Source organism: Pristis pectinata, chromosome 22 (assembly GCF_009764475.1).
Source record: "Pristis pectinata isolate sPriPec2 chromosome 22, sPriPec2.1.pri, whole genome shotgun sequence".
NCBI lineage: Eukaryota > Metazoa > Chordata > Chondrichthyes > Rhinopristiformes > Pristidae > Pristis > Pristis pectinata.
The window spans coordinates 11,955,949-11,977,343 of NC_067426.1; the positions used below are offsets into that span (position 1 = coordinate 11,955,949).

A 21,395-nucleotide genomic window follows, 5' to 3' on the forward strand; every position below is an offset into this window, starting at 1 on the left:
TGGGCACAGTTCAGTGAGAGCGGCACAACTGGAGGGCACACAGCATGTTAAACTGAGGACCCATCCGCCCCCTGAAGTGAATGTAAAAAAAAGAACAGGGAGAGGAGGTTCTTGCCAGCAAAGTGGGCTAATATTTACCCTGACCCAACATCACCAGAAGAGATAACCTCGTCATTAGTGCGTTCCCGTTTGTGATATTGCTGTGAACACATTGGCTATTGTGTTTCCCATCATTACAGCAGCAATGACACTTCAAAATAAGGGTTCCATTGACTGTAAAATGCTTTGAGATGAGTTGTGAGTGAATAGAGCTGCCACCAAATAACAGCTGTCATATTAAAAGGTAATTAAACAGTAACCACTTGTTACGTTGATCTTCTTCTCAGGCAGTCCCCCCGACTCGAAGGTGACTTGCTTTCACTCTGATTTTGTCAGTTCTGAGGTGACTGATGAGGCCAATGTGGGAACCGCAGATTTTTCCACAGAGGAGCTGGAGGTGGTGGTCAGGCTCAGTTTGTGGGGTAGTGCGTTCCTCCCACCGGGCTTCTGTGTACATCTCATGCATAGCCTTGAGGTTCTCGGTTCCTTCAACTGCCAGTGCTTTAAAGAGTATGTCAGTATGCCCCCAGTAATTAAATGCTTTGGAGAACTAGACCCACACTCTGTGCGATGTTTGCTGACTCCAGCAAGGGCCTGCTTAAACTGCCATTAATTTCTCTGCCCATTGCACGAGGAAGGATGGACACACAGGATGAAGCTTGACTGTGATGCACGCCACACTTGGGTGCCCAAAGGGCAGCACGGTAGCGTAACGCTATTACAGCGCCAGCGACCCAGGTTCAATTCTCACCGTTGTCTGTAAGGAGTTTGTACGTTCTCCCTGTGACTGCGTGGGTTTCCTCCGGGTGCTCCGGTTTTCTCCCACATTCCAAAGGCATGCGAGTTAGTAGGTTAACGTGGGTGTAATTGGGCAGCACGGGCTCATTGGGCCGGAAGGAGATGATGAAAGAGGGACAGGGGAGCCAGCAGAATTCAGTAGCTTCAGGAGAGAAAGTTTTGTGAAGGCAGGGATTTAAAAAAACCTGGAACACAAACAGAAGATGCTGAAGAAGCTCAGGAAGTCGGGCAGTATCTGATCAGAGAGAAACAGTCCATGTTTCAGGTCTACGACCCTTTGTCAGAACCAGGAAAGTGAGAAATGCAAGCAGTTCTGACAAAGTTCTGACCCAGTTCTGACAAAGGGTCATGAAACATTGGCTCCTTCTCTTTCCACAGATGCTGCCTGATTTGTTAAATTTTTCCAGTACTTTCTGTTTTTATTTCAGACTTCCAGTATCTTCAAGTTTTTTGATTTTCATTTAAAAAGCCTGCATTTAATTTCAGATACTCATGGAGTGAAACAGCCAGGCAACGGGACCTTTCAACCCAGCTCTTCCATACCGACCAAGGAGCTTTCCTGAGCTAGTGCCATATGCCTGGATTTGAGTCGTATCCCTCTAAACCCTTCCTATCCATGAATTTATCCAAATACCTTTTAAACATTGTAATTGTACCCACCTCTGCCACTTCCTCTGACAGCTCGTTCCATATACATAACACCCTCGGTGTGGAAGAAGTTGCCCCTCCGTTCCCCTTTAAATCTTTTTAGGTTCTCACCTTAAACCTATGCCATGTCATTTTGGATTCCCCTGCCCTGGGGAGAAAGGCTGTGACCATTCACCTTACCTCTGCCTCTCATGATTTTATAAACCTCTGTAAGGTCACCCCTTGGCCTCCTGCTCTCCAGAGAAAACAGTCCCAGCCTAACCAGTCTCTCCCGATAACTCAAGCCTTCCAGTCTCAGCAACATCCTTGTGAATCTTTTCTGCACCTTATCTAGCTTAATCACATCCTTCCTATAGTACGGCAACCAGAACTGCACACAATATTCCAGGCACAGTCTCACCAACATCCTATACAGAGGCACAGTTGCTGTCTCACAACACCAGTGATGCAGGTTCAATCCTGAACTCTGGAGTTTGCATGTTAAGATAAGATAAGATACCTTTATTAATCACATGTACATCGAAACACACAGTGAAATGCACCTTTTGCGTAGAATGTTCTGGGGGCAGCCCGCAAGTGTCGCCATGCTTCTGGCGCCAATATAGCATGACCTCGTGGGTCATTGCTCAGCTTCCTCCCCACATCCAAAGACGTGCAGGTTGGTAGGTTTTGACCTCTGCAAAATACTTCTAGCGTATTGGTAAGTGGTAGAATCTGGGAGAAGTTGATGGGAATGTGGGGAGAAGAAAATGGCATTAGTGTAGGATTAGCATAAATGGGTGTTTAATGGTCAGTGTGGACTTGGTAGGACAAAGGGCTAGATTCTGTGCTGTATGATTCTGTGACACTTGTAACAACTTTTCCCATGGTAAAAAGGCTTCCCCCAGAATGTTGTCAGATCGGATTGACAGCTGGTCCTGCAAGGAGATAATTAGAGCAGATTACAAATAATTAGATTTTGATGAACACCTTGAAAAGCAGAGAAGCTTAGGGTGGGAATCCAGACCGTTGGCCCTAAACAGTTCAAAGGACAACTGCTAATTGTGGGGCTTAGGCTGGGAAGCAAGAGAATCAACATTAATGTTCTCAGGGGGAGATGATAGGGATAGGCTATGTTGGTTTAAAAAGCACAAGGTACTTTGGCCAGTCAGACTGCACCGGTCCAGTTAATAAGTGTGCTATGTTGTTGTGATTAGTGTTTTGATGTTAAATGTTTTCATTTCTGTGGCTGTGAATAAGCAGAACTGAACACTGGCTCCTGGAATGACTATATTGGGCAGCTGTGGCAAGGTGAGAGAGTCTGAGCCTGAGGAATGTGCATTGAAATAATCAATTTGTTATTCTCTAGTGCACTGTACAGTTACTCAAAGGACCAGAATAAGTGGAGCTTTTTGTTAACCACCAGCTTTGGTATAGTAACATGAGTGGTCTATGAGGCATCGGTCATCAACGAGCACACAGGAGCTGATAGTTATCACAGTAATAACACAAAAATACAGAGATTTGACAGCTTAGGAGCCAGTCATTTGGTTCAACTGGTCTTTGTATAGACCTCCACACTCACTTCCTATCACCTTACAAGGAGACACAAGAGACGCAGATGCTGGAATCTGGAGCAAAAGACAAACCGAAGGAACTCAGTGAGTCAAGTAGCAACTGTGGAGGCAGAGAGATGCAGTCCTGATGCAGGGTCTCGAGCCAAAACATCGGCCATTCCTTTGCCACCACAGATGCTGCTTGACCCGCCAAGTTTCTCCAGTAGTTTGTTCTTGGCTTTTACCACCTTAGTTTGTCTAACACCATCTGCATAACTTCTGCCTTTCTCTCTTTTGTGTTAATCTGGCTTCCCCGTCAAATACCAACAGAAATTCGGGTATTAAGAGGAACAAGAGATATGGGATTCAGGTCAGGAACGTTGCACCAAAGTAAAAGATCAGCCGTGATTTTATTGAACGGTGAAGCATGCTGGGAGGACTGAATGGTTTACTCGTAGACCTAATGAAACAGTGCAAGGGGCATTACTGAGGGGCCACGTCAATGAGTGAGATAATGCAGAGATGACATACACTATTAAGACAGTGCAATGGTGATTACAAAGAATGCATACAGGAATGATCACAGATTTCACATACTGGTGATACACTACAAGGGTGCAGCACACCAAGTGTTTCATTCACTTGGTTAAAAATTTAGTCTTGACAAGAGATTAATTTTGAAAACTCCACCTGACTGGAAAGCCATCCAGTGGATGTGGTGGGCCACAATTCCCAACCTGTACTAAATTGTAAAGGTTACAGACTGCAGGAAACAGAAGTTCTTTTTTCAGAGCCTCTGAACTTTTGTGCTGTGACACAGGGCTCAAAGCCAAAGAGGGCCACACAGTCCTGAAAAGGCCACTTCAACCGTCAGAGACAGACATGTGGGAGGAGATCAAGTTGAAGAGATCAGTGGGTCGATCTTGTTGCAAGGAAATGGTGAAAGTGTACATTGCTTTGCTAGGAGGTGGGAGGGATGAGAAGAATTTCTGGAATGATCTGCTCGGTTGCCAGTTCTTTATATTCTGGCATCTTCTGGCTCTGGTAAAATTCCCTCACAGTTATGCAATGAAGATGGTTCAAGTGCCATAAAGGTGATGTTCAGTGGGACATAAGGGGATTTGAAAGTACAGGGCTACACACTTTGGATCCAAGCAAAACAATTTGGAATATTTTGATTATTCTTCTTGTCAAGAGGCTAGGAATTGTGGATCAACAGAGGGATATGGGTGCCCATGTACACAAGTTGCTGAGAGAAAATGGGCATTAAAATAAAAATACAATGAATGAGGTACAGCTGTACCAGCTGTGCCACTGTGGCGCCCATGTAATCGAGCTGAAGAGTGTAGATGCACGTAACGTGAGGCTGGACTAGCATATTGAGGAGAACTATAGGGTATTTATGTGTTGTACATCTCTTTGCAATTGCTTGCAATAAAAGTTTTAATTCACTCATTAATATTTGGGACATTAGTAGACATAGAACAATATAGCACAGGACAGGGCCTTCGGCCCATGATGATGACTAATTAAACTAGTAATTAAACATCTGACTAAATTAATCCCTTCTGCCTGCACAATGTCCATATCCCTCTATTCTCTGAACATTCATGTGCCTATCCAACAGCCTCTTAAGTGCCCCTATCATATTTGCCTCCACTACCACCCCTGGTAGTGCATTTCCAGGCACCCACCACTCTCTGTGTGCAAAAAAAACTTGCCTCACACGTCTCCTTTGAACTTGCCCCTCTCACCTTAAATGCATGCCCTCTAGTATTAGACATTTTGACCAAGAATCAGATTCAGATTTATTATCACTGAAGTATGACATGAAATTTGTTTTTTTTGCCGCAGCAGTACAGTGCAAAGACATGAAATCTATAAATTACAAATATAATTAAATAGTGCAAAAACAAAAGGAAAAAAAAACTCTGTGGGGGAAAAAGATACCAGCTGTCTACTCTATCTATGCCTCTCATAATCTTAAACTTCCATCAGGCCTTCCCTCAGCCTCCGCTGCTCCAGATAAACAACCTAAGTTTGTCCAACCTCTCCTTATAGCGCATGCCCTCTAATCCAGGCAGCATCCTGGTAAAACCTTTCTGCACAGTCTCCAAAGCCTCCACATCTTTCCAGTAATGGGGCGACCAGATATTGCTGGTTAGGGACGTTGCTGGCAAACCCATCCTGAATTGCTGTAACAAAGATGGTGATAAGCTATTGCCTTAAACAACTGCATTTTGTGTGATGGAGGTAATCCCAGCGCATACATCAGATTAGATGGGATATATGATACAGAGACCATGGATTTTGGAGGTGTATCAAAGGCAGCTTGGTAAATTGCTGCAGTGCTCCTTGTAGTTGGTACTAACTGCAGCCAGTGGTGGTGGCTCTGACTTTATGAGCTGGTTGTTGGCATGCCAATCAAGCAGGCAACTTCATCCTTGATGGTGTAGAGCATCTTGTGTGAGAAGTTGGGTCTGCTGCATCAGCCTAAAGATCTGGGAAGACACTGAATTTAAATGTAGAGATCTATGATTGGAGAGATGCTGTGAGCTTCCTGTTGGGGTCTGACATGACAGCAGAAAAGGACATTGATTCATGACCCTGACAGAACAAAGTGTTCGTTGCTTTTGGCACATGCTGATTTTGGAACATGTCTATCAGTGACTTGACTAATATTTATTGATTAAAATTACATTTAATCTAATCCTGACTTTTTTTTTAAAATTCCCTCATTGCTTAATCTGATTGATTTTTTTTTAAGCAATGCCTGACTGGGAAATATGGATCAGAATGAGGAAGGTACACTGACCTGACGGAAAAATAACAGATATATTTGTAAGGAATCTTCTAGTTGCAGCTTTCAGTTGGATTTTTTTTTTAACCACACATCTTGCAAAATTGCCTTTGAGGTCCTGTTCCCTGGCAGAAAATGAGCCATAAAGCAGATTATATTTCCAGTTGGAAGCCGTGTGTTGTAAAGCCCTTGCCAATTTTCACACAGAGGTTCCACAGTAAATTACAGGCCATATTTTGGAATCCCACCTCAAGAAAAAGAAGCCACATTAGAGGCAGGGAAGATTGGTAAAATTCAATGCAAGATTTTTAAAATATTTTGATGCTATTAAATTTTTTTGTGGGTTGAACCCTTAGTCTTACATAGAGAACAGTAATTTTCAAATTTCTCCGAAGTGCGCTGTATAGAGGGGAGGGGTGGGGATAGCGTTTCTATACAATTATTGACACAGCACCAGAGGACTTTCAGTATGTATTGGCAGACCTGTTTCTAAACACTGTGTAGACTAAGCCTATATTCTCTAGAGTTTAGAGCTTATCTTAAGTGGCACTCCTGTAATGAAAGGTTCCTAGGTGCTAGTGTTACTGTTGCTGATTTTGCAAGAAGTGCAAGTCTGTGAATCTCTATGAATACATGTCAAATAGAAATGTTCATAATGTAATGATCCTAATGATTTCCAAACTCTTCCACTTCAGGAACCAGTGAAGAGCCAGCAAAGAGAGCAGAAGAAAGTGAGGGTACAGACCTAGCAGAAGAGCATCAGTTTTCGGATGTTGAGGAGTCAGATGATGATGATGATAACGAAGATGATGAGGAGGAGGAGGAAGACGAGGAGCCATTTTTGAAGTCTTCGGAGACTGCAAGCACCAGTCCTCAGACAGCTGGATCTTCCAGAGGGGAGACCACATTCTCAGCATTAGCAGCCACCTCAATGCCGGGACCCAGTTTAACCAGTCAGTATTCATTGATGAGTTACCCAGTATCATCATCTCAGCTTCAAGCCACACAGCTAATGAAATCCTCAGAGTCACCTATGGTTCCTGCATATCACAGCATCTCACAGTCCCAGCAGGAAGGAAGCACTCCTTTGCCTTTATTGCCATCCACTGAGCATTTTTCATCAGGGCAAGGAGATCCTCTGATGAAAAGGCAGAGCATCCTGAGTGCAACTGTTTCACCATCAATAGAAACATCACCTAGAAAGCCATGGTCTCCAAAGAGAGAGGCATCACTTTTGTGTCCAGGAGGTGACATTCCATCAGGAAGATGCTCATCACCAGAGACAGAGGCAGCTCTAAAAGAACACTCATCTTCAAGAAAAGAGATGTCACCTCAAAGACGTTTCTCTCCAGGAAGGGAATTATCACCCAGGAGATGCCTATCACCAGGCAGAGGCATATCACCAAGGAGACATTTGTCCCCAGGAAGAGAGGTGTCACCTAAGAGATGCCTGTCGCCGAGGATAGAAGTGTCACCTGGGAGAGTTTCACCCAGAACACATTTGTCACCAGAAAGAGAAATATTGCCTAGACGAACTTTGTCATCAAGTATAAAGCCTGCAAGGTACCTATCTCCAGCAAGAGATGTCTCTCCAAGTAGACAGTTGTCACCAGTGAGAAAAGAGTCACCTCTCAGACACTTGTCCCCGGTGAAAGATGAACCGCCAAGCAGATGCCTAACACCAGTTTGGCAGAGTGGCCAAGGCTCCTCTTTCCTTGCACAGCACAGTGGCTCACCTTCATTGGGTCTACCTCAACGGAAATCCAGCAAAGAACAGGAGCAATCTGAAGTTAAAATGGTAAGTAGAATAAAGGTGGTCAGTAAAATTTTAAGTCTTAGCTTTCCCCACTGGTGAAGAATCATTTGTAGGGTCAAGCATTTCTGGTTTGGCCAAAATTATTATTCTCCCTTCTGAACAATCAAGTAAGCATCCATCTAATGACATGGGGTATGGGTTTCACTAGAAAGTCCTGCATTTATTGCCCATTTCTTGTTCCCTTGAGAACATGGCTGTGGGCCTTCCTCTTGATCCATTCTGTTGGAATGATTTGGTACAACTGAGTGGTATAAATATGCTACTTTACTGGGCAGTTAAGAGAAGACAGGTAAACATGGGACTGGAGTCACAAATGGATTGACTTCCTTGAGGGACATTAGTCAATGACTGAATTATTATGACAGCCTGTCAGATATATGGTCACATTTATTGATGTACAGCTTTTTAATTTCAATATTCCAATTCCCAAGCTGCCACTAATGCATTTCAATTTGCATTTATTAGTTCAGTAACACAACCTCCACAATGCCATGCTTTGTGGTTCCATTCCAGGTTTCACTGTTAAGTGTCTAACCCAAGGCAGATTAATTATGACAGTTTCAATGATTGGTCATTGAACGTCTTAACCTTTTGCCACTTTTTTCCTTTTTTTTTTACATTGAAACCAAAGTCTGATTTTTGTGGACATTTGGTCAGATGTAAGGTGGTCACACAAGTGCAGATTCCTCTGCTCCCTTACTCAAGGAACCTTTCATTACAGGAGTGCCACTTAAGATAATCTCTGAACTCCAGAGAATATAGGCTTAGTCTACACAGTGTTTAGAAACAGCTCTGCCAATACGTACTGAAAGTCTGCTCCCAACCATTATCCTGTTGCCTTCCTGGTTTTGTGTTATTTTTCCTTTTCTGCAGTCCCTTCCCATTCGTAGTGGCTCGTTTTTCACTCGGTTGCCACAATTTGGCATTAAGCTCTTAATATAACACAGAGAGCTCATCAGCCAGTGGTCAATGGAATGGAACAGTGGTGCAAAACAGGGCAGTGGTGATACATTACTGGGGCCAAGGAGAGGGGCCAGCTTCCCCTTAAGTTCTATTCACTTCAGCTTCTCTCTGAGATAGGTGATTTCCAAGTTAAAACACGCTCAGCTTGTGGAAGTTTTTTCTGATTCCCTTTTTATTAGTGGCTCTCCTCTGTTTCTGATCCTTATTTCTGATATCACCTGCACAGGGGCTTGCATGATTTGTGTCGCATGGAATGCCCATTGGTTGTGAATTTATATAGCACCTTTAATGTGCGAAACTTTCCAAGCAATTTCACAGTTATAAGGAAGAAATGAGATAAATACTAAGATAGTGGCCAAAAAGCTTTGTTGAAGAGGTGAAGTTTAAGAAGGATATTTAAATGAGGGCAGAGGGAGATGGAGAGACCCAGAGGGGGAGGTTGCAGGGAAAAACAAGCTTTAAGGACATTGAATTTGTTTAACTGGATTAATAATCTATTGCATTGTCTCAGGGTTACATGAATGATATCCTCAGGATTCAGCAACATTGAAACTTAAACTCAGTGAAGTATAAAAACAATATGCATTTACATAGCATCTTTTATGAGTAAAACTTGTCCAGATATTTTGCAGTAGTATTAAACAAAGAATTGATAACAAGCTACTTGTGGAGATCTTTGTAAAGGTGAGAAAAATCTTGGTCTGAGAGGTGGATTTTACGGCATATTTTAAAAAGGGACTGAGGGATGCACGTGAGGAAATTCAGAGGTTTAAGGTCAAGGCAGCCAAGTGCATGCCTGGCAGTGGTGGGAGCAATTAAAATTAAGAATGTGCAAGAGGCCAGAACTGGCAGCAGGCAGAGTTCAGTAATGAAGGCAGTGGCTGGGTTTTCTGGAGAAATGCCGGCAGTTCCAGATGAAACTGTCAGCATTGCCCTGAACAAGTGTCAGCAAGTTCAGGGCTTTCGTGCATGCATGGTGGAATTCCCGTCCTTCCCAACAGCTGTCCACTGATGATTCTGCTTCTGAGGAATGCAACAGCAGAGACAAAGTGGCAGCACTTCCCTAGCACCTACCCGGGGGAATCCACTTGAGCAACTTGAACCAGGTTAGACCCCTGCTGCAAGGAATTTTTCTCCACTGATTTTTTGATATAAATATACACACACACACACACACACACATGTATATACATACACATACACATATAGAGGTTGATTTATGACTAATGATTTTGGACAGCTCCAATAGTTGAATGTACTAGGAGCCATGGCTTATGCAGCAGTGAAGGTACTTTTCCAGTTGTTTGTGGGTGTGGCTTGTTGTAACCTCCGATTCCTGACTCCAGCTGGAAGGATTAATACTAGGGCTTTGCTGCTGAGGTTGGAGCTGGCAAGTTCTTAATGCTGAATGCAGTGAGCCAGAACTTAGTCCAGAGATCAGTAGAGAGCAGGGTGGATGGTGGGAGTGCAGCACCTGGGCTATTGTAAGGACGGCATAAAAGTAACTATGTTGAGCAACAATAGACCCACAGTCAAAACAGAGAGATATATAACCTCCTCTTTCTTCTCTTTTGTATAGAAGATGTCTCGAATGGGATACCGCAGCTTCTATGAAGAACCGAGTATGTCATCCCAAGCCTTGCATTTTTGCTTTTCGAGGAATACTCAAACAGCACTGGAAGGACAAAGTTACTGTGGGCTAACTGGGAACGCACAAGATTATGTCTTCAGTCACCTTCCTCTGCACTCACAACAGCTGGTCAGGACACCCTATCCCATGATCCCAATTGGAGGGATTCAGATGGTTCAGGCAAGGCCAGGCTATCATTCAGGTTTGGTGCCTTCACAAGTCTCTCTACAGTCGGGGTTTCCTGTAAGCCTATCTGCACCCAGTCCATTTAGTGCAAGCAAGTCAGAGGCCACAGTACATTTAGAAGAAGAGGTTTTGTCCAAATCAGCTGAAGCAACAACTTCTGAACCTTTGCCTTTACAGCTACCTTCAGCTCCCATGGCCCCTCTTATAACGGCACCTTCTCTGACCAGGAGTGGTAAACAGAGTGTCACTTTACAGAGGACGGAGACTGCTGAGTTAGAAGAAGCAGCAGTGTACAAACAGGAGGAATACAGGGTACCAATTTATTCTGAACCCAGCACTATAGCTGCTCTGAGCCGCTCAGGAAAAGAAGCTGGTTCAGTCAGACAGGACAGCCCCAGCACCAGCCAGGAGCACTCTCCAAAGCCTTCAACAAGCGGTGAAGGAACCTCAAAGGATTTGAGCAAGAAGCAGTTTGGATGTTCGGACACCTACTACGAGTCGGCCTGCACTTTAGCCACCATGCATTCTTTACAAGGAAGCAGTGGTAGCAGTTCGTCGGAGTCTCTGAGTCCCTCTCACTCTTTCCAAACTGGTGCTGGCAGGACTACTTCAAGTGGACAGTGTCCACCAGTTAGAATGCAAATGGGAAGCAGCCCCGAGTCTAAGGGTGAAGACTTCAAGCACCTTGATACACAAAAGGACAATGAGACAGGAAGCTCATAGCAACCACCACCATGCAGATTCACCAATGAAGAAAATGGGATGGCGTTGGTCAACACTAGATTTCCTTCAGCATACTCACAAATGTTGTTCAAATGAAACATTCACCTATTATATACGTTAACATGACCAAAATCGTCAGAAGATTCCTGTTTAAAATTGTCTGAATCCAGTATTATTTAAACGTACACATTACTCGTGCCTTTCTCCCTTATTTTGTGTCTCCAAATGTATAAAAAGGGGAGGATTTGGGCGGGGAGGGTGGGGGGGGGGGGGGGGGCAAAGAAAAAACATATTGAGGCTGTGAATATTTTTAAGAGCGATGTGATCGATTCATAGTAGTTGTCTTTTTTTCATTTGAAATGTCCATGGGTAGAATGATGTGAAACAAAAGGGAAAAAAATAACATTAGTGTGATGATGCACTGAAGACTTATTTTTATATAGATCAAATGTAAACTGCTCCTGTGTACAGAAATAATTCTATGAGGCATATTTATTGTATTCTGTATTTAATTGTTTATAAATGGATTCATTTTCCCAGCATCCTGGTGGTCTTTATGTGAGCTTTTTATCGCTTCTTAAACAGAAATGATTACAAAAGAAATTGCTTTATTTTTGACCGTGGTTGTGTTTACCCTTTTGCAACGATTGACTCGAAGCACTTAGGCTATCCTGTAAGGATTCTTTCACATATAACCCCTTCCATAAGTCTGGACAGAGTGCAATTTCAAATGCTGCAGATGACAATGTCAATTATGCAGCAAAAGTAGAGCTGGGATCAACAGCACAGAACCCAGACTGCAAAGATGTTTTTTTTTAATTGGAGAAAACCTTTTTTAATCAAACACAAACCCGACAGTTCAACCATTGGTGTACTGACCTAAAAATCCAAATCTCTCTGGCAGCAGCCAGAAATAACCTGCTGCATAGTAATTGGGAGGGACAGGCAATTTGGACCTTTGGCTCCCAAAGCTCTCCACTGCATGAAGCAGGGTTCCCTTGCGTCATGTCTGAGTCTGTTGCAAACTAAGTCATGGGAGATTGATTCCCACAATCATTCAGAAACTTCATTATCATTGATTCATGCGACTACCAGGATGGTAGAGGGCTAACCAGATGGACATTTTTTCTCTTGTCTAGCACTGTTAATAACTTTGAGATGCAGAAACTTTTAATAAGAAGTCGTAGGATGCACAGTTCCCAATCCAAAGATGCTTTTGGAGAACCTTTTACTTGTTCTAATTTTTAATGTGTGTCGTGGCCTTTTTGGGATGGGGGTGGGGGGTTGTTTGTGGGTGATGGAAGGTGGGGAGAGGGAGAGAAGTTGAGGTCTGTTATTGGTGGACTGCCCTATCAGCAGTGTCTTTTTTAGTACCTTGCCTCAAAAGAAAATTCTTTTGTCCACAGTATGCCATATTTTGATCAATTTTAATGAATGTAATATAAAAAAAAGTATAATGTATGTGTAATGCACTTCGAAGCATTTCAGACACTTTCCGATGGAATATAGTTGATGTGAAAGAGTTCTTAAGTTTTATATTTGCTCTAATGACATTCCATCATTTTGGCTGCACTTAAATGCTTAAGCACAGTATTATTTTAAATTTAGTTAGCTAATGTAAATCTAGAAGTTCCCCATCAAACTGTAGCGGTTCAAGGTTTACCTAGGTCATTTTTGTTTTGTATTTGTTTGTGGGATGTGGATGCTAGTACTTACTGCCCATCTCTAAATGCTGTTGACATGGCAATGGTATTATCAAATCTTGGGGCACATTATGTTTTTTGCCCATGTGCCCATGTACCCATGACCCTTTTCACTTTAAAACATTTTACCTTTTTACAAAGGCAAATGGCCATCTCTCTATGCATTGTGTATGTTTATCTTTGGAAGGCACTCTGTTACTGCCTGGTAAACCTTGTTTCGCTATGCATGTGATGAATTTAAAGAGACAGATTCCCTTCTTCAGAACTTCAGAGTCTTTGTGCCACCCCATTCATGTTCTAATGAAAATTTAAGCGCTAAAGAATAGCATCACCAATATCAGGCTAGTTGACTGACTTTTCAAGTGAATCGCTCAATATTTTTACAAAATTAACGAGAAAGTGGATTTTAAGATGAGCGCATTTTTCACTTGTCTCTCAAACCCAGATCTGCACGAGGTACAATGAAAAGGGATGCTGTCTCTTTAAAAACAAAAAAAAACAATTTGATGCCAAAGTACTTGGCACTCTTGAAGACTTTATAAAGAAAATAAGAAGCAAGATCTTAAAATGTACACTTGCATGATATCAGCAGTTTGGCACTTAATCCCACTTTAATTCCTGGACTGTTAACGTGAAATCTGTCTTGGTAAATTTGATATTTTTCAAGAATATTGATTGTTCTCCTTTTCAGAGGTTGTGTGTAATCTTAAAAACAATTGTCAGTTTAAGAGATAAAGTTTCTATACATTTTGTTAAAAAAAAATAATGGCAATACATTCCAAAAAAGAAAATTGTATATATGTATAGTTCTACTATGTAATTGGTAAGATTGCCTGGAATTATTTTGAAACACCGATTTCTAATACTGCACCTTGCAACACTTGTATGGGGTATATCCATAGATAAATGCAGGTAACAAAAGCACAGGGCTGGTTGTAAAATAAATGGAAATAAATTTTAAAAAAGGAGAAAAAAAATTAAGAAAAAAACAAACAAATCTAGAAGTCAGTATTTGATGTCTGTGATTCCTATTGTATATCTACACATCTGTACTGTGAATGGAAATGTTTTTCACAGGTATTATATTTGTCTTTACCACATTTCAAAACTGGTAAAGGAGTCGGGCATCTTTTTTAAAAGCATGTTGGAATAAATTTTACAAACTCGATGTGTTTCCAGGGTTGTCTCATTGCCCTCTCCCTGGGTACTGCAAGTCCAAACACTACCCCTCCCCCGCCCCAATCTTTTGTTTTATAATGTATCAGACTACTTTGAAGCGTTGTCTTTAAACTTTTTGATGATTTACGGAAACACTTAATGATGACGTGCAAATGTCATTACCTTTTCTCTTTCTTGCTCAACATATGTGAGTGTTACTTTGAAAATTGAACCTTGTGAGGCCCATTGGGAATGAGACTGCCCAAACGGATGTCACACAGTGTTGTTGGTACAAACACCCAGGATAGAAAACTGAAGCCTAAGTGTCTCATCAGGAGCAACACACACGAAATGCTGGAGGAACTCAGCAGGTCAGGCAGCATCTATGGAGACGATCACTGAGTTCCTCCGGTATTTTATGTTTGTTGCTCCAGATTCCAACATCTGCAGAATCTCTTGTGTCTCATCAGGTACAGCTTGGACTGTCCTTTAGTGTGCTCCTAGCAACTTTCTTTGACTGGGCATGCCAAGTCAGGTCTGCAAATTCATAAGTCAGTGATCCAAAGGTCTAAAAACAATAGAACAGGCCATTTTCAAAATAGGAGGAGAACCAAAAACAGTGAAAGTCCAAAGAGATATTCATGTTTGTAAAATGTTGTGGATAAATATAGATATAATACTGAGTTTTCTGTCGCAGAAGACACTGGAGGCCAAATCTTTAAATATATTCAAGGAGGAGATGGATATGTTTTGTCAACTGGAACAAGGAGTATGGAGAGAAGGTAGGACCAGGGTTCTCAAGTGGAATATCAGCTATGACTGTGTTGAATGGCAGAACAGGGGTGAAGGGTTGAATGCCCTGCTCCTGCTTCCATTTTCTATGTTTCTATAATTTACAATGCTTAAATAAAACCCTCTATGTATGGAAGACAAGAGTGCAATTGTGGAATTTCTGCTAATTATGCAAAGCCCTAGTTAAACTACAGCTGAAGTATTTGGAGCAGTTGTGGGCACTACACTGTAGATGGATATAGAAAAGTAAAAGAACTGCAGATGCTGGAATTGTGAAATAAAAAAATCTAAGCAGCAATACTCAACAGGTCAGGCAATATCCAGGAGAGAAAAACTCAGTCAGTGCTTCAGGTCAATGACTTTTCATCTGATGAAAGATCGTTGACCTGAAATTTATCTGTGTCTCTCCCAACCCAGCAGTGGAGTATTTTGATGGGTGGTTACTATTGTAGAATAAAAGTTGCATTGGTCTCTTCTGTTTTCTCACCTGTACTTGAATGTGACTTGGCCGATCCCAACAAGTGATATTTGGTGTCTATCAGGAATTGGACTTCCGGCTTTTAATGGAATCACAGGTAATCCAGCCCTTCACTCCCTTATACTGGGACTGCTGACAAGTTATCTCGGGACAGCCATTTATCCTCCCAACAACTTTGGCACCTTGCATTCTTTTTAATTATTCCAAATGTTAACGATTATTTTTATTGCTATTTTCAGCTGATAGGTTGCAATAATTTTAGAACGTAGAACACTACAGCACAGTACAGGCCCTTCAGCCCACAATGTTGTGCCGATATTTTATCCTGCTCTAAGATCTATCTAACCCTTCCCTCCCACATAGCCCCCTATTTTTCTATCATTCATGTGTCTATCTAAGAGTCTCTTAAATGTCCCTATTTGGAATTTTGAGCTAATGATAGCAACTTCTGTGTTTTTGAATTTATATTACATCTTTCACAATCTTAGAACTCACCAAATGCTTCACAATGAAGTATTTGCTGTAACCATGGGGACCAGGGGCAATTTTGCACCAGCAAAGTCTCGTATACAGCAGCAGACGATCTGTTTTAGTGATTTTGGTTAAATGATAAACATTGGCCTGTGTAGCAGGAACAATTCCCCAGCTCCTGAAGCTTCTTCCGTTGCCTCCTTTCCTGAAATCACTGCTGCTTGTGGCTTCTATAACTTAACTATGTAATCATTTTATTTCTATCTTGAGATTAAGGCACCAATTTGATTGTTGCAGGAAACTGGAGGCATTAAACCAGGATCACTGCTTTCCCTTGAGTGGCAGTGGAAGTGCCCTCTGAGATCCTAGAGGACATTCCCCTGAAGTGATGTGAGTGGTGAGGAAGCGTAGGAGGCATAGTTGCGGTGCAATCAAGATGCAGTGGAATCAAGGGAGATCCAAAGCTTTCCCTGTTGAATGCAGAGAGGAACTCCTACTCCTGACCCAGAAACCTGAAAAAGCCAGGCTAAGCTGTTTTCCTTGGTGGGTGAGTCCAGGACTAGAGGGCACAGTCTTAGGATTAGAGGGTACCCGTTTAAAACAGAAATGAGAAGATATTTCTTTAGCCGGAGGGTAGTAAATTTATGGAATTCTTTGCCACATACAGCTGTGGAGGCCTGATCATTGGGAGCATTTAAGGAGGAGATTGATAGGTATCTAATTAGTCAAGGTATCAAGGGATATGGGGAAAAGGCGAGAAATTGGGGCGAGATAGGAATAGTTTAGTTAATTCATGGAACAGACTCGATGGGCCGAATGGCCTACTTTTGCTCCTTTGTCTTGTGATCTTCTGGATCATGATTCAACCCATGGCAGGTTTGGTGGGGCAGGGGAAGTCTCTGACCCTCGCATCAGGCCTCTGCTTATAAAAGCAAATTGGTTGGCAATGTTATAAATGAAGGTGCATGTTTAAAGGAGCTGTGAAGGTGATGAAGGGCCCTGAATATAAAATGGCACATGCCAATGGTATTTTTTCTCAAAAATATACCATCTTCATAAGAAAATAGTGATGCAGTCAGGGCAGGTCGTTCATTGTACTAAAGAAGTCAATGTGTCAGTGTCACTAACATTTCATCCTCAAACACTGCATGAGTGAAACTTCTGAGAGGAAGCACCCAGCCCCTCAGTTTCCAGTGGGACACTAGACTGTGGTCTTTCCCCACAGAGTGTTTGCAGTAGCTGCACTGAGTTTCAGTGCGTCCCGCAGCACGTATTCCTGTACCTTGGAATGTGCCAGTGGGCAGCATTCAGATTTGGACATCTTGCACTGGAAGATCAACAACTTTCGGATAGACCAAAGTGCTTCTGCTCACCGTGTTGGTGATCTTCCTGCAGCAGTTGATGCTTGTCTCAGTATGTCTTCTTGGGAACAGCCCGAAGAGCACGGAGTCCTGTGTTACCAAGTGGCTCAGGATCAACTTCAACAATGAATACTGCATCCCCTTCCAGACCTTTGTGGCAAACACACAAAAGAATGCAAGTAACCATCTCATCCATATTGCAGACACCTGTGCAGTGGGATTAAGACTAGATAACTCCCCATCTCAGCAGATCTCTCCACGTAACTAAATTTTCTCCAATCATGTTTAAGAAACATCTTTCTAAATCTCTTCTGAACTCAAACTCTGATGTCAATGTAATAGTGAAAAAGTAATTTTTGTTTTAATTCTTTTATCTCCATAAGTACAGGGTCAGCTGGTTAACTGCTCTTTGGGTTCCAATGTTGTTTGCAGAAGGTTCTTGAGGAGTCATTGAAATAAACAATAATGATTATTGGAGTTCCTGAGTATTGATGGGAAGAGTTTAATGCTTCACGGTTTAGTCAAACAGAGAACCCAGATGCTACAGTGAGCGTTGCCCTTACAAGAAAAAGCAGAGAGGGTGAAGACCATTTCCCCTTCAGTCACAACTTTAGTCTAAGTTCCACTCCACTGATGTTAATTCAAGGAAAAGCACTACAGACTTTTTTAATTCTAAGAAATGATCTAAATAATTTGGATATTCTTGTAATGCTGTAACTCCCCAAATTAAAGAAGTATTTTGTCCATTTTCATTTTGAGCCAGACTTTCTTTACACTCCATGAACAAACATGACTGCCTGCCAAACGATGAAGCCCAGACCAGAGCAGGTGGCAGGGGTGAATGCTTCACTTTCTGAATCACTCTCAGACTCTCTTGCACTGTTTGGCAGCCCCTGAATGGCAGTCTATGTTCCGTCTGGGGTGAATTGATGAATGCAATGATTCCACTCTGCTCAGGGGTAGGGGAACAGCCGTCTGTCAGCACTCCAGGCAAAAGCTGACAAGATGTGGGCAACACCAACAGCTGGATCAGATTGGCAAGCAGAGCTGGGCCCTAAACTTATGATCATCTTGCTTGCAAAGCAGGTGTTTGATCACTGGAGATTTGTTCCTGTTATGTTTATTTTGTTCTGGACACCCTATAATGAATAACTGCAGTGTTCCAATAAACAGTGGGGAGGGGTCTGACACATGTACACACAAATTGCCCTAAGAATCAAAAATGGTTACACAACCACCAATGTTGTTACTATTTAATTCAAATGTACAATTTATCAATGAATATCTTTTTTTCAGTGACTTTGTTAAAAGATTTTAATCCTTGTTAGTCACATTTTTTATTACCTGTAAAATTGATATTCCAATGCACTCCTCACCAGTTTTTCTCATGTTGCCCTCCAGAAACTTGAGGCCATCCTAAACTTTATTCTCCATCACCACTCAGCTTGATGACCCTTGTTAGCTTCAAGTTATGCAACACCTTGATTCAAATGTCTCAAGTTTATTTTCAGATTCTTCACTTGCATCAGTCTGTCATCTGCCCCAGCCCTATAACAGTCCGATAGGTTTTCTACACGCCTTGATCTGGCCTCTTGATCATCCTGAAATGTAATAACTCCATCAATGGAACCTATAGCTTCAGCTACCAAGGCCCTAACCTCTGAAATTCCCTTCTTTAATCCTGCCCCAGCTCATCTCTGTCCCTCCTTCAAGATGCCTCTTTCAAAAGCTCTTAACCTCTTGAGGTAATTTTTGTTTGATAATGTCCTGAAACATGCTCTGGGACATTTTTGCTATGGAATTGTTATTGTTAATCGTTGGTGTGACGTTTTTAAAAATGATTCACAATCCTGGAAATAGTAAATGGGGTTGAATTGCAGGATTGGATTAACCAATGTTTTCCTGCACTTCAGAGCAATGGACCGAAGCATATTGATTTTATTCTGAGGGACGCGCCCAGTCTGTGCAACGTGACTGCAAGTGTGACAAACTGGGAAGTCCAGCACAGAGTTTAAAAAAGCAAACAAAAACACATGTGCTGGAAAGCTGAGATGACTGGGGATACCAAGCAGGTCAGTCAGCATCTGTAGCGAGATAAACAGAGTTAACCTTTCACATCATTGTCCTTTCATCAGATGTGTCATCAACCTGAAAAGTTAACTCTGTTTCTCTCCCCACAGATGCTGCTTGACCTACTGCTAATCCCTGCCATTTTCTCCTTTATTTGAGATTTTAGAAAGCTTTTTTTTTCCCTGTTGGAAATTTGGAAAAATACTTGAAATAGGGAAATAAATGCAAGTAGTCATACATGAGCAGAGGTGATAGACCAGTTGGAAAGTTCTTTCAAAGACCGTGGAGAAGTACGATGAGCTGAACGGCTTCCTTCTCAGCTGCATCATTCTGCAATTCTAAATTAATGACAAAATTCAGCCAAGTTTTCATGAATAATCCAAACAGACAATCCTATTGGAAAGAAATCATTGTCTTCCGGGTCTCTCTCTCTCTCTCTCTCTCTCTCTCTCTCTCTCTCTCTCTCTCTCTCTCTCTCTCTCTCTCTCTCTCTCTCACTTTCACTCTCTCTCACTTTCACTCTCTCTCTCTCTATCTCTCTCACTTTCACTCTCTCTCTCTCACTCAATCTCTCACTTTCACTCTCTCTCTATCTCTCACTTTCACTCTCTCTAACTCTCTCACTTTCACTCTCTCTATCTCTCACTTTCACTCTCTCTATCTCTCACTTTCACTCTCTCACTTTTACGCTCTCTCTCTCACTTTCACTCTCACTTTCACTCTCACTCTCGCAGTATGAATCCTTTCCACACCCAACCACCAATCCCAGGGATATTGACTGAAGGGCCCTGTCACCATCTTCTACGTAATCATGGCCTTCATCGTCCACCAGTTTGGGCCAAAGACCAACTTTCCAGTTTGTTGGTATGGTATTCTATATGCAAACAAACCATATTACTTTCCTCTTGATGACAAGGGACCTTTAGATTGTAACAGAATAGGAAAGCCTTATTAATAATTGCTTGATGGTTTTTGCGGCTAATGCTTTGAGGCTGCTTATTCCAAGAATCAATTTGGCTTTTACCTCTGGTCTCTGTGCTTCTTTACCAAAATGACAGCTGTCTGTTGAGCACCAGTTCTTCTAGCCTTCAGTGAAATGCCTTTCAGCTGCCACTTGCGCATGGGTGTGTTCTTGGAACTGTTCATTGATGTTGGAGGTTTATCAAATGTGCTTGGGTCCCTGCTTGCCATTCATCTCTCTGCAGTGGTCAGTGAGGCATGCCAAGCCCTTAGGAAGAATAAAATTGCCACCTTTCACTCTCGCCAATCATCTCAAATTATCATTCATGTAACCATAAAACAATAGACTACAATAGGAGGCCTTTCAGCCTATCATGTCCATGCCAGTTCTTTGAAAAGATTTGCAATCAATCCTATACCCAGTGACCTTTTCTGATAGCCATGTTTTATCCTTGATGAAAGTTCATGGAGTTTATAGAATTATAGACTTATGCAGCACGGAAAATAGGCCCTTCAACCCAACCAGTCCATGCTAACCAAGTGGCCCGAACCAAGCTGGTCTCATTTGCTTCCATTTGGCCCATATCACTCTAAACCTTTCTATCTATGTAACTGTCCAAATGCCTTTTAAATGTTGTAATTGTACCCACCTCTACCACTTCCTCTGGCAGCTCATCCCATATACTCACCACCCTCTGTATGAAAAAGTTGCCCCTCGGGTCCCTTTTAAATCTTTTCCCTCTCACTTTAAACCCATGCCCTCTAGTTTGGACCTCCCCTACCCTAGGGAAAAGACCTTGACTATTCACCTTATCTATGCCCCTCATGATTTTATAAACCTCTGTAAGGTCACACCCTCAACTCCTACGCTCCAGGAATATCCAGCCTCTCCTGATAACCCAAGCCCTCCAGTCCTGGTAACATACTCGTAAGTGTTTTTTTGCACCCTCTTCCAGTTCAATGACATCCTTCCTTTAGCAGGGAGACCAGAAACTGCACGTAATACCCCAAATGTGGCCTTACCAAAGTCTTGTACAGCTGTAACATGATGTCCCAACTCCTGCTACTCAATATTCTGACAGATAAAGGCCAGTGTACCCAACATCATCTTCACCACCCTGGTGTTGCCACTTTCCAGGAACTATCTACCTACACCCATAGGTCTCGCTGTTCTCCAATAGTCCCCCAGGGCCCTACCGATTAC

The 21,395-nt window shown here is 42.3% G+C and overlaps 1 protein-coding gene across 5 annotated transcripts in view; it reads left to right on the forward strand.

Moving 5' to 3' along the window:
* LOC127581755 (transcription factor HIVEP3-like) overlaps positions 1-11,392 on the forward strand; it is a 414,925-nt gene extending 403,533 nt beyond the window's left edge. For all 5 annotated transcript variants that reach the window (XM_052036442.1, XM_052036447.1, XM_052036443.1 and 2 more), the window contains 2 exons: positions 6,576-7,678; positions 10,239-11,392. In XM_052036442.1, the coding sequence (XP_051892402.1) occupies positions 6,576-7,678; positions 10,239-11,198 (2,063 nt within the window). In that variant the 3' untranslated portion in view covers positions 11,199-11,392. The remainder of the gene's footprint in view (positions 1-6,575; positions 7,679-10,238) is intronic.
* The last annotated feature ends 10,003 nt before the right edge of the window (positions 11,393-21,395 follow it).